Below are 14,781 nucleotides of genomic sequence, written 5' to 3'. Positions count from 1 at the left end.
TTTTCAACCGGACAATGACCCAACACACCTCCAGGCGGTCTAAGGGCTATTTGACCAAGAAGGAGAGTGATGGAGTGCAGCAGTCCAGCATCAGATGACCTGGCCTCCACAATCACCCAACCTCCACCCAATTGGGATGAGCTGGACCGCAGAGTGAAGGAAAAGCAGCCAACAAGTGCTCAGCATATGTGGGAACTCCTTCAAGACTGTTGGAAAAGCATTCCGGGTGAAGCTGGTTGAGAGAATGCCAAGAGTGTGCAAAGCTGTCATCAAGGCAAATGGTGGCTACTTTGAAGAATCTCAAATATATTTTGTGTTTGTGAGAGATCACGTACTACTCACATGTCAGCCTGACTCTAGACCAATCAGCATCTCAGCCTGACTCTAGACCAATCAGCATCTCATCCTGACTCTAGACCAATCAGCATCTCAGCCTGACTCATTCAGCATCTCAGTCTGACTCTAGACCAATCAGCAACTCAGCCTGTCTCTAGACCAATCAGCATCTCAGCCTGACTCAGCCAGCATCTCAGCCTGACTCTAGACCAATCAGCAACTCAGCCTGACTCTAGACCAATCAGCATCTCAGCCTGACTCAGCCAGCATCTCACCCTGACTCTAGACCAATCAGCATCTCAGCCAGCATCTCAGCCTGACTAGACCAATCAGCATCTCGGCCTGACTCAGCCAGCATCTCAGCCTGACTCTAGACCAATCAGTGTGTGTGTGTGTGTGTGTGTGTGTGTGTGTGTGTGTGTGTGTGTGTGTGTGTGTGTGTGTGTGTGTGTGTGTGTGTGTGTGTGTGTGTGTGTGTGTGTGTGTCTGTGTGTGTGTGTCTGTGTGTCTGTGTGTCTGTGTGTCTGTGTGTCTGTGCGTGTGCGTGTGCGCGTGTGCGTGTGTGTGTGTCTCAGGGAGGGTTATTTTTACATGTCGTGGTCCAGAAGTGTGTGTGAGAATGACGTCCACACAGCTCTCATTCGCGTGACCCTGCTCTCTCCTCCAGTCAAACCGCTGTCATGTGCCTCCACTGTGTCTGTGTGTTTGACTGTATGTGTGTATGACTGTCTGTGTGTGTTTATGTATAAAGGTGTGTGTATTATTGTGGGTGTGTATTTTAGTTGTGTGTATTATTGTGGGTGTGTATTTTTGGTGTGTGTATTATTGTGGGTGTGTATTTTAGTTGTGTGTATTATTGTGGGTGTGTATTTTTGGTGTGTGTATTAATGTGTGTGTTTTAGGTGTGTGTATTAAGGTGTGTGTGTATTATTGTGTGTGTATATTATTGTGTGTGTGTATTATGGTGTGTGTGTATTAATGTGTGTGTGTATTTTAGGTGTGTGTATTAATGTGTGTGTGTATTAATGTGTGTATTAATGTGTGTGTGTATTAATGTGTGTATTAATGTGTGTATTATTTTGTGTGTATTATTGTGTGTGTATTAATGTGTGTGTGTATTAATGTGTGTATTATTGTGTGTGTGTATTAATGTGTGTATTATTGTGTGTATTATTGTGTGTGTGTATTAATGTGTGTGTGTATTATTGTGTGTATTAATGTGTGTATTATTGTGTGTGTGTATTATTGTGTGTATTATTGTGTGTGTGTATTATTGTGTGTATTATTGTGTGTATTATTGTGTGTATTATTGTGTGTATTAATGTGTGTATTAATGTGTGTATTATTGTGTATATTATTGTGTGTGTGTATTATGGTGTGTGTGTATTAATGTGTGTGTGTATTTTAGGTGTGTGTATTAATGTGTGTGTGTATTAATGTGTGTATTAATGTGTGTATTATTGTGTGTATTATTGTGTGTATTATTGTGTGTGTATTATTGTGTGTATTATTGTGTGTATTATTGTGTGTGTATTATTGTGTGTATTAATGTGTGTATTATTATAATAATAAATGCCATTTAACAGACGTTTTTATTCAAAGCGACTTAGAATAATCATGCATCATAATGCATAGCATCAGCATACGTTTCTGGTATGGTTGACCCCAGCGGAAATGGAGCCCTCTGTCCTGGGTTCCAAGGACCATGTTCTACTAACTACAGAGGACCGTGTTCTACTAACTACAGAGGACCATGTTCTACTAACTACAGAGGACTATGTTCTACTAACTACAGAGGACCATGTTCTACTAACTACAGAGGACCATGTTCTACTAATTACAGAGGACCATGTTCTACTAACTGAACTACAGAGGACCATGTTCTACTAACTGAACTACAGAGGACCATGTTCTACTAATTGAACTACAGAGGACCATGTTCTACTAACTGAACTACAGAGGACCATGTTCTACTAACTACAGAGGACCATGTTCTACCAACTGAACTACAGAGGACCATGTTCTACTAACTGAACTACAGAGGACCATGTTCTACTAACTACAGAGGACCATGTTCTAATAACTGAACTACAGAGGACCATGTTCTACTAACTACAGAGGACCATGTTCTACTAACTGAACTACAGAGGACCATGTTCTACTAACTGAACTACAGAGGACCATGTTCTATTAACTAAACTACAGAGGACCATGTTCTACTAACTACAGAGAACCATGTTCTACTAACTGAACTACAGAGGACCATGTTCTACTAACTGAACTACAGAGGACCATGTTCTACTAACTGAACTACAGAGGACCATGTTCTAATAACTGAACTACAGAGGACCATGTTCTACTAACTACAGAGAACCATGTTCTACTAACTGAACTACAGAGGACCATGTTCTACTGACTGAACTACAGAGGATCATGTTCTACTAACTGAACTACAGAGGACCATGTTCTACTAACTACAGAGAACCATGTTCTACTAACTGAACTACAGAGGACCATGTTCTACTGACTGAACTACAGAGGACCATGTTCTACTAACTGAACTACAGAGAACCATGTTCTACTAACTACAGAGAACCATGTTCTACTAACTGAACTACAGAGGACCATGTTCTACTAACTACAGAGGACCATGTTCTACTAACTACAGAGGACCATGTTCTACTAACTGAACTGCAGAGGACCATGTTCTACTAACTGAACTACAGAGAACCATGTTCTACTAACTGAACTACAGAGGACCATGTTCTACTAACTGAACTACAGAGGACCATGTTCTACTAACTGAACTACAGAGAACCATGTTCTACTAACTGAACTACAGAGGATCATGTTCTACTAACTACAGAGGACCATGTTCTACTAACTGAACTACAGAGGACCATGTTCTACTAACTACAGAGGACCATGTTCTACTAACTACAGAGGACCATGTTCTACTAACTACAGAGGACCATGTTCTACTAACTACAGAGAACCGTGTTCTACTAACTCCAGAGGACCGTGTTCTACTAACTACAGAGGACCATGTTCTACTAACTACAGAGGACCATGTTCTACTAACTACAGAGGACCATGTTCTACTAACTACAGAGGACCATGTTCTACTAACTACAGAGGACCATGTTCTACTAACTACAGAGGACCATGTTCTACTAACTACAGAGGACTATGTTCTACTAATTACAGAGGACCATGTTCTACTAACTACAGAGGACCATGTTCTACTAACTACAGAGGACCATGTTCTACTAACTACAGAGGACCATGTTCTACTAACTACAGAGGACTATGTTCTACTAACTACAGAGGACCATGTTCTACTAACTACAGAGGACCATGTTCTACTAATTACAGAGGACCATGTTCTACTAACTGAACTACAGAGGGACCATGTTCTACTAACTACAGAGGACCATGTTCTACTAACTGAACTACAGAGGACCATGTTCTACTAACTACAGAGGACCATGTTCTACTAACTACAGAGGACCATGTTCTACTAACTACAGAGGACCATGTTCTACTAACTACAGAGGACCATGTTCTACTAATTACAGAGGACCATGTTCTACTAATTACAGAGGACCATGTTCTACTAACTGAACTACAGAGGACCATGTTCTACTAACTACAGAGGACCATGTTCTACTCACTGAACTACAGAGAACCATGTTCTACTAACTGAACTACAGAGGACCATGTTCTACTAACTGAACTACAGAGGACCATGTTCTACTAACTGAACTACAGAGGACCATGTTCTACTGAACTACAGAGGACCATGTTCTACAGAGGACCATGTTCTACTAACTACAGAGGACCATGTTCTACTAACTACAGAGGACCATGTTCTACTAACTACAGAGGACCATGTTCTACTAACTACAGAGGACCATGTTCTACTAACTACAGAGGACCATGTTCTACTAATTACAGAGGACCATGTTCTACTAACTACAGAGGACCATGTTCTACTAACTGAACTACAGAGGACCATGTTCTACTAACTGAACTACAGAGGACCATGTTCTACTACCTGAACTACAGAGGACCATGTTCTACTAACTGAACTACAGAGGACCATGTTCTACTAACTGAACTACAGAGGACCATGTTCTACTACCTGAACTACAGAGGACCATGTTCTACTAACTGAACTACAGAGGACCATGTTCTACTACCTGAACTACAGAGGACCATGTTCTACTAACTGAACTACAGAGGACCATGTTCTACTAACTGAACTACAGAGGACCGTGTATTGAAGTGTGGAGAGTTAACCTGTGTGTGTTTCTCTCTAGGCTGGTCGGTTTAGAGGTCTGACGAAGGGCTTCCCTCCTCTACCTCAGCGCTCCTCGGGAAGGCGATCCTTCGGCCGCATTAGCCTGGCACGCTCGCTGGATGACCTGGAGGTAGGACACACACACACACACACACACACACACACACACACACACACACACACACACACACACACACACACACACACACACACACACACACACACACACACACACACACACACACACACACACACACACACACACACACACACACAGGTGCAGGCATACATACACACACACACATATATACACACACACACACACACACAGGTGCAGGCATACATACATACACACCCATATGCCCTTAAATCCTAAGACAAAACACTTCTACCTAAACTGACCCTCACCACCCCTAAAACACTTCTACCTAAACTCACCCTCACCACCCCTAAAACACTTCTACCTAAGCTCACCCTCACCACCCCTAAAACACTTCTACCTAAACTCACCCTCACCACCCCTAAAACACTTCTACCTAAACTCACCCTCACCACCCCTAAAACACTTCTACCTAAACTCACCCTCACCACCCCTAAAACACTTCTACCTAAACTCACCCTCACCACCCCTAAAACACTTCTACCTAAACTCACCCTCACCACCCCTAAAACACTTCTACCTAAACTCACCCTCACCACCCCTAAAACACTTCTACCTAAACTCACCCTCACCACCCCTAAAACACTTCTACCTAAACTCACCCTCACCACCCCTAAAACACTTCTACCTAAACTCACCCTCACCACCCCTAAAACACTTCTACCTAAACTCACCCTCACCACCCCTAAAACACTTCTACCTAAACTCACCCTCACCACCCCTAAAACACTTCTACCTAAACTCACCCTCACCACCCCTAAAACACTTCTACCTAAAATGGACAAATCTGGGTTTAGCGGATGCCAGGATAACGCTTCCTGCTCGAATGCGTAGTGCCAACTGTAAAGTTTGGTGGAGGAGGAACAGTGGTCTCGGTCTCTTTTTCATAGTTCGGCCCCTTAGTTCCAGTGAAGGGAAATCTTAACTCTACAGCATAACAATGACATTCTAGATGATTCTGTGCTTCCAACTGTGTGGCAACAGTTTGGCGAAGGCCATTTCCTGTTTCAACATGACAAAGCAATGTCCGTACAGAAATGGTTTGTCGAGATCAGTGTGGAAGAACTTGACTGGCCTGCACAGAGCCCTGACCTCAACCCCATCAAACACCTTTGGGAGGAATTGGAAAGCCGATTGCGAGCCAGGAGGCCGAATCGCCCAACAATGTTCCAACATCTCGTGGAAAGCCTCCCCAGAAGAGTGGGCTCCCGAGTGGCGCAGCGGTCTAAAGGAACTGCATCTCAGTCACTACTACAGACACTCCGGGACAATTCCAGGCTGTATCGCAACCGGCCGTGATTGGGAGTCCCACAGGGCTGGCGCACAATTGTCCCAGCGTCGTCCGGGTTTGGCCGGTGTAGGCCGTCATTGTGAATAAGAATTTGTTCTTAACTGACTTGTCTAGTTTAATAAAGGACACATAAAAACAATAAAAGACTGGAGGCTGTTATAGAGTCCTCCATATTAAAGCCTTCCCAGAAGACTGGAGGCTGTTATCTCAGCAAAGGGGGGGACCAACTCCATATTAAAGCCTTCCCAGAAGACTGGAGGCTGTTATAGAGTCCTCCATATTAAAGCCTTCCCAGAAGACTGGACTGGCTGTTATAGAGTCCTCCATATTAAAGCCTTCCCAGAAGACTGGAGGCTGTTATCAGAAAGTCCAACTCCATATTAAAGCCTTCCCAGAAGAGTGGAGGCTGTTATCCTCCATATTAAAGCCTTCCCAGAAGAGAGGCTGTTAGGAAGAGTGGAGGCTGTTATAGAGTCCTCCATATTAAAGCCTTCCCAGAAGACTGGAGGCTGTTATCTCAGCAAAGGGGGGACCAACTCCATATTAAAGCCTTCCCAGAAGACTGGAGGCTGTTATCCTCCATATTAAAGCCTTCCCAGAAGACTGGAGGCTGTTATCAGAGTCCTCCATATTAAAGCCTTCCCAGAAGAGTGGAGGCTGTTATCTCAGCAAAGGGGGGACCAACTCCATATTAAAGCCTTCCCAGAAGACTGGAGGCTGTTATCTCAGAGTCCTCCATATTAAAGCCTTCTGGAGGCCAAAGGGGAGGGACTGTTATAGAGTCCAACTCCATATTAAAGCCTTCCCAGAAGACTGGAGGCTGTTATCTCAGCAAAGGGGGGACCAACTCCATATTAAAGCCTTCCCAGAAGACTGGAGGCTGTTATAGAGTCCTCCATATTAAAGCCTTCCCAGAAGACTGGAGGCTGTTATAGAGTCCTCCATATTAAAGCCTTCCCAGAAGACTGGAGGCTGTTATCTCAGCAAAGGGGGGGACCAACTCCATATTAAAGCCTTCCCAGAAGACTGGAGGCTGTTATCTCAGCAAAGGGGGGGACCAACTCCATATTAAAGCCTTCCCAGAAGACTGGAGGCTGTTATCTCAGCAAAGGGGGGGACCAACTCCATATTAAAGCCTTCCCAGAAGACTGGAGGCTGTTATCTCAGCAAAGGGGGGGACCAACTCCATATTAAAGCCTTCCCAGAAGACTGGAGGCTGTTATCTCAGCAAAGGGGGGGGACCAACTCCATATTAAAGCCTTCCCAGAAGATTGGAGGCTGGAGGCTGTCATCTCAGCAAAGGGGGGGACCAACTCCATATTAAAGTCTTGCCAGAAGACTGGACGCTGGAGGCTGTTATAGAGTCCTGCATATTAAAGCCTTCCCAGAAGACTGGAGGCTGGAGGCTGTTATAGAGTCCTCCATATTAAAGCCTTCCCAGAAGACTGGAGGCTGGAGGCTGTTATAGAGTCCTCCATATTAAAGCCTTCCCAGAAGACTGGAGACTGGAGGCTGTTATAGAGTCTTCCATATTAAAGCCTTCTCAGAATACTGGAGGCTGTTATAGAGTCCTCCATATTAAAGCCTTCCCAGAAGAGTGGAGGCTGTTATAGAGTCCTCCATATTAAAGCCTTCCCAGAAGACTGGAGGCTGTTATAGAGTCCTCCATATTAAAGCCTTCCCAGAAGAGTGGAGGCTGTTATAGAGTCCTCCATATTAAAGCCTTCCCAGAAGAGTGGAGGCTGTTATAGAGTCCTCCATATTAAAGCCTTCCCAGAAGAGTGGAGGCTGTTATAGAGTCCTCCATATTAAAGCCTTCCCAGAAGACTGGAGGCTGTTATCGTAGCAAAGGGGGGGGCCCATCTCCATATTAAAGCCCATGATTTTGGAATGAGATATTAGACGAGCAAGTGTCCACATACTTTTGGTCATGTAGTGTATACACACACACACACACACACACACACACACACACACACACACACACACACACACACACACACACACACACACACACACACACACACACACACACACACACACACACACACACACACACACACACACACACACACACACACACACACACACCCTTGTATGAATGCTGAATTACCCAGCATGCCGTGCTGCAGGGACTTCACTCTCCTCTTTCCTCTTTTTATCTTCTCTCTCTATTCTACCTTATTTTCTTCCGGTCGCTGGGCCCCTGTTACATGATGTCCACAAACAGAGACAGCCTTGTTTAGGAGAGAGAGAGAGGACGGGGAGGGGGAGGAGGGGGGGGGGAGAGGAGAGGGAGAGGAGGAGGGGGGGAGAGGACGGGGAGAGGGAGGGGGAGGAGAGGGAGAGGAGGGGGAGGAGGGGGAGGAGGGGGGGGAGGGGGAGGGGAAGGAGGAGAGAGGAGGGGGAGATGTGGGAGAGGAGAGGAGGGGGAGGAGAGGAGAGGGAGGGGAGGGGGAGAGGAGGGGGGGGGGAGACGGAGAGGAGGGGGAGATGTGGGGGAGAGGGGAGAGAGAGAGGAGGGGGAGAGGGGAGAGAGAGGAGGGGGAGAGGGAGATGAGGGGGAGATTTGGGAGAGGGAGAGGAGGGGGAAAGGAAAAGTAAAGTGAGAGCGAGAGGGATGAGGGGGAGGAGAAGGGGAGATTACTCTAATAGAAGAGAGGGAGAGGAGGGAGGGGGATGGATGGATAGAGTTCCCTGGCTGGTATTTCTAATGAACACTGATGAGCAATAGGCTGACATTCCTCTCCGTAGAGAGAACACACACACACACACACACACACACACACACACACACACACACACACACACACACACACACACACACACACACACACACACACACACACACACACACACACACACACACACACACACACACACACACACAATTATCACCCCAGTCATGCACTCATAGACACACTCTCAATTATCTGGCTCAATCACACACACACACACACACACACACACACACACACACACACACACACACACACACACACACACACACACACACACACACACACACACACACACACACACACACACACACACACACACACACACACACACACACACACACACACACACACCCTCCTCTCAGCCTTCTTGTTTCATCTCGTCACAGAGACAGTACTTACCAGCTAATATACCCAGCGTTGTGTGAGAAGGGGACCTCAAGGCTTGTCTTATGATCAATATGATTCTGTAGACCTGCCTGGTGTCTTATGATCAATATGATTCTGTAGACCCGCCTGGTGTCTTATGATCAATATGATTCTCTAGACCCGCCTGGTGTCTTATGATCAATATGATTCTCTAGACCTGCCTGGTGTCTTATGATCAATATGATTCTGTAGACCCGCCTGGTGTCTTATGATCAATATGATTCTGTAGACCCGCCTGGTGTCTTATCAATATGATTCTGTAGACCTGCCTGGTGTCTTATGATCAATATGATTCTCTAGACCCGTCTTGTGATCAATATGATTCTCTAGACCCGCCTGGTGTCTTATAGACCCGCCTTATTGTCTTATAATCAATATGATTCTGTAGACCTGCCTGGTGTCTTATGATCAATATGATTCTGTAGACCCGGCTGGTGTCTTATGATCAATATGATTCTCTAGACCTGCCTGGTGTCTTATGATCAATATGATTCTCTAGACCTGCCTGGTGTCTTATGATCAATATGATTCTGTAGACCCGCCTGGTGTCTTATGATCAATATGATTCTGTAGACCCGCCTGGTGTCTTATAATCAATATGATTCTGTAGACCCGCCTGGTGTCTTATAATCAATATGATTCTGTAGACCCGCCTGGTGTCTTATAATCAATATGATTCTGTAGACCCGCTTGGTGTCTTATAATCAATATGATTCTCTAGACCTGCCTTGTGTCTTATGATCAATATGATTCTCTAGACCCGCCTGGTGTCTTATGATCAATATGATTCTCTAGACCCGCCTGGTGTCTTGTGATCAATATGATTCTCTGGACCTGCCTGGTGTCTTATGATCAATATGATTCTCTAGACCCGCCTGGTGTCTTATGATCAATATGATTCTCTAGACCCGCCTGGTGTCTTGTGATCAATATGATTCTGTAGACCTGCCTGGTGTCTTATAGACCCGCCTGGTGTCTTATAATCAATATGATTCTGTAGACCCGCCTGGTGTCTTGTCATCAATATGATTCTGTAGACCTGCCTGGTGTCTTATAGACCCGCCTGGTGTCTTATAATCAATATGATTCTGTAGACCCGCCTGGTGTCTTATAATCAATATGATTCTGTAGACCCGCCTGGTGTCTTATGATCAATATGATTCTGTAGACCCGCCTGGTGTCTTATGATCAATATGATTCTCTAGACCCGCCTGGTGTCTTATAGACCCGCCTGGTGTCTTATAATCAATATGATTCTGTAGACCCGTCTGGTGTCTTATAGACCCGCCTGGTGTCTTATAGACCCGCCTGGTGTCTTATAATCAATATGATTCTTTAGACCCGTCTGGTGTCTTATAGACCCGCCTGGTGTCTTATGATCAATATGATTCTGTAGACCCGCCTGGTGTCTTGTGATCAATATGATTCTGTAGACCTGCCTTATTGTCTTATGATCAATATGATTCTCTAGACCCGCCTGGTGTCTTATAGACCCACCTGGTGTCTTATGATCAATATGATTCTGTAGACCCGCCTGGTGTCTTGTGATCAATATGATTCTGTAGACCTGCCTTATTGTCTTATGATCAATATGATTCTCTAGACCCGCCTGGTGTCTTATAGACCCGCCTGGTGTCTTATGATCAATATGATTCTCTAGACCCGTCTGGTGTCTTATAGACCCGCCTGGTGTCTTATAGACCCGCCTGGTGTCTTATAATCAATATGATTCTGTAGACCCGTCTGGTGTCTTATAGACCCGCCTGGTGTCTTATGATCAATATGATTCTGTAGACCCGCCTGGTGTCTTGTGATCAATATGATTCTGTAGACCTGCCTTATTGTCTTATGATCAATATGATTCTCTAGACCCGCCTGGTGTCTTATAGACCTGCCTTATTGTCTTGTGATCAATATGATTCTCTAGATCCGCCTGGTGTCTTATGATCAATATGATTCTCTAGACCCGCCTGGTGTCTTATAGACCTGCCTTATTGTCTTGTGATCAATATGATTCTCTAGACCCGCCTGGTGTCTTATAGACCCGCCTGGTGTCTTATGATCAATATGATTCTCTAGACCCGCCTGGTGTCTTATATACCTGCCTTATTGTCTTGTGATCAATATGATCCTCTAGACCCGCCTGCACCGGCGAGAGTCAGACTTTAGACCGTAGACATCTGGTTGTCCACATCTGGTGTGTGTGTGTGTGTGTGTGTGTGCATGTGTGTGTGCGTCTGTGTGTGTGTGCATGTGTGTGTGCTGTGTGTGTGTGTGTGTGTGTGTGTGTGTGTGTGTGTGTGTGTGTGTGTGTGTGTGTGTGTGTGTGTGTGTGTGTGTGTGTGTGTGTGTGTGTGTGTGTGTGTACATCAGTGTAGCCTATTGGCTGAGCTTACACAGAAAATTACATTAAAAACGTTTCAGACAGACTAACTTTCATACAAATCAAATGTTATTGGTCACAAACACGTGTTTACCAGATGTTATATCCCGGGCGTAGCCAGACCCTTTGTGCTTCTAACTCCGACAGTACAGTCATATCTAACAAGTAATGGCTAAGAATTTCACAACAACGACCCGATACACACACATCTAAAGGAAAGGAATGGAATTAAGACGATATAAATATGAGGACGAGCGATGTCAGAGCAGCATAGACTAAGATACAGTAGAATAGGATAGAATACAGTAGAATAGGATAGAATACAGTAGAATAGGATAGAATACAGTAGAATAGGATAGAATACAGTAGAATAGGATAGAATACAGTAGAATAGGATAGAATACAGTAGAATAGGATAGAATACAGTAGAATAGGATAGAATACAGTAGAATAGGATAGAATACAGTAGAATAGGATAGAATACAGTATATACATAGACTAAGATAGAATACAGTAGAATAGGATAGAATACAGTAGAATAGGATAGAATAAGATACAGTAGAATAATAGAATACAGTAGAATAGGATAGAATACAGTAGAATAGGATAGAATACAGTAGAATAGGATAGAATACAGTATATATAGATAGAATACAGTAGAATAGGATAGAATACAGTAGAATAGGAATAGAATACAGTAGTAATAGAATAGTATAGATAGAATAGATACAGTAGAATAGGATAGAATACAGTAGAATAGGATAGAATACAGTATATACATAGACTAAGATACAGTAGAATAGGATAGAATACAGTAGAATAGGATAGAATACAGTATATACATAGACTAAGATACAGTAGAATAGGATAGAATACAGTATATACTTAGATGAGTAATACATAGACTAAGATACAGTAGAATAGGATAGAATAAGATACAGTAGAATAGTATAGACTAAGATACAGTAGAATAGGATAGAATAAGATACAGTAGAATAGTATAGACTAAGATACAGTAGAATAGGATAGAATAAGATACAGTAGAATAGGATAGACTAAGATACAGTAGAATAGTATAGAATAAGATACAGTAGAATAGGATAGAATAAGATACAGTAGAATAGTATAGAATAAGATACAGTAGAATAGGATAGAATAAGATACAGTAGAATAGGATAGAATAAGATACAGTAGAATAGGATAGAATAAGATACAGTAGAATAGGATAGAATAAGATACAGTAGAATAGGATAGAATACAGTATATACTTAGATGAGTAATACATAGACTAAGATACAGTAGAATAGTATAGAATAAGATACAGTAGAATAGGATAGAATAAGATACAGTAGAATAGGATAGAATAAGATACAGTAGAATAGGATAGAATAAGATACAGTAGAATAGGATAGAAGAATAAGATACAGTAGAATAGGATAGAATAAGTATATACATAGAAGAATAGGAATAAGATACAGTAGAATAAGATACAGTAGAATAGTATAGAATACAGTATATACTTAGATGAGTAATACATAGACTAAGATACAGTAGAATAGTATAGAATAGTATAGAATAAGATACAGTAGAATAGTATAGAATAGTATAGAATAAGATACAGTAGAATAGTATAGAATAGTATAGAATAAGATACAGTAGAATAGTATAGAATAAGATACAGTAGAATAGGATAGAATACAGTAGAATAGGATAGACTAAGATACAGTAGAATAGTATAGAATAGTATAGAATAAGATACAGTAGAATAGTATAGAATAAGTATACAGTAGAACAGTAGAATAGTATAGAATAAGATACAGTAGAATAGGATAGAATACAGTAGAATAGATAGAATAAGATACAGTAGAATAGGATAGAATAAGAATACAGTAGAATAGATAGAATAAGATACAGTAGAATAGTATAGAATAAGATACAGTAGAATAGGATAGAATAAGATACAGTAGAATAGGATAGAATAAGATACAGTAGAATAGGAATAGATATACTAAGATACAGTAGAATAGGATAGAATACAGAGTAGAATAGGATAGACTAAGATACAGTAGAATAGGATAGAATACAGTAGAATAGGATAGAATAAGATACAGTAGAATAGTATAGAATAAGATACAGTAGAATAGGATAGAATAAGATACAGTAGAATAGGATAGAATAAGATACAGTAGAATAGGATAGAATACAGTAGAATAGGATAGAATAAGATACAGTAGAATAGTAGAATACAGAATACTTAGATAGAATAGACTAAGATACAGTAGAATAGGATAGAATAAGATACAGTAGAATAGGATAGAATACAGTAGAATAGGATAGACTAAGATACAGTAGAATAGAATACAGTAGAATAGATAGACTAAGATACAGTAGAATAGGATAGAATAAGATACAGTAGAATAGGATAGAATAAGATACAGTAGAATAGGATACACAACTACAGGAATAGAAGATAAACAGTAGAATAGGGAATTTAGATGGGCTGGAATAGTTTAGAATAAGATACAGTAGAACTACGGGCCAGAAGATAAACTGTTGGCTGGGGCCCATTTAGATGGGCTGGTTGTTTAGCAACAAACCCAGGCCTGCACAACTACGGGCCAGAAGATAAACTGTTGGCTCGGGCCCATTTAGATGGGCTGGTTGTTTAGATGAACAAACCCAGGCCTGCACAACTACAGGCCAGAAGATAAACTGTTGGCTCGGGCCCATTTAGATGGGCTGGTTGTTTAGCAACAAACCCAGGCCTGCACAACTACGGGCCAGAAGATAAACTGTTGGCTCGGGCCCATTTAGATGGGCTGGTTGTTTAGCAACAAACCCAGGCCTGCACAACTACGGGCCAGAAGATAAACTGTTGGCTCGGGCCCATTTAGATGGGCTGGTTGTTTAGCAACAAACCCAGGCCTGCACAACTACGGGCCAGAAGATAAACTGTTGGCTCGGGCCCATTTAGATGGGCTGGTTGTTTAGCAACAAACCCAGGCCTGCACAACTACGGGCCAGAAGATAAACTGTTGGCTCGGGCCCATTTAGATGGGCTGGTTGTTTAGCAACAAACCCAGGCCTGCACAACTACGGGCCAGAAGATAAACTGTTGGCTCGGGCCCATTTAGATGGGCT

General features: G+C 42.7%; 1 protein-coding gene across 1 annotated transcript in view; it reads left to right on the top strand.

The window, feature by feature from the left end:
- LOC124021806 (regulator of G-protein signaling 12-like) overlaps positions 1-14,781 on the top strand; it is a gene marked incomplete at its 5' end in the record, with an annotated part of 127,177 nt that overhangs the window by 27,976 nt on the left and 84,420 nt on the right. Inside the window, 1 exon segment of the mRNA XM_046336929.1 lies at positions 4,659-4,769. Within this exon segment, the coding sequence (XP_046192885.1) occupies positions 4,659-4,769 (111 nt within the window).

This window comes from Oncorhynchus gorbuscha, unplaced genomic scaffold, assembly GCF_021184085.1.
Source record: "Oncorhynchus gorbuscha isolate QuinsamMale2020 ecotype Even-year unplaced genomic scaffold, OgorEven_v1.0 Un_scaffold_1219, whole genome shotgun sequence".
Taxonomy (NCBI): Eukaryota; Metazoa; Chordata; class Actinopteri; order Salmoniformes; family Salmonidae; genus Oncorhynchus; species Oncorhynchus gorbuscha.
Note: the sequence above shows the minus strand (reverse complement) of the source record. Positions and strands in the feature narration are given on the sequence as shown.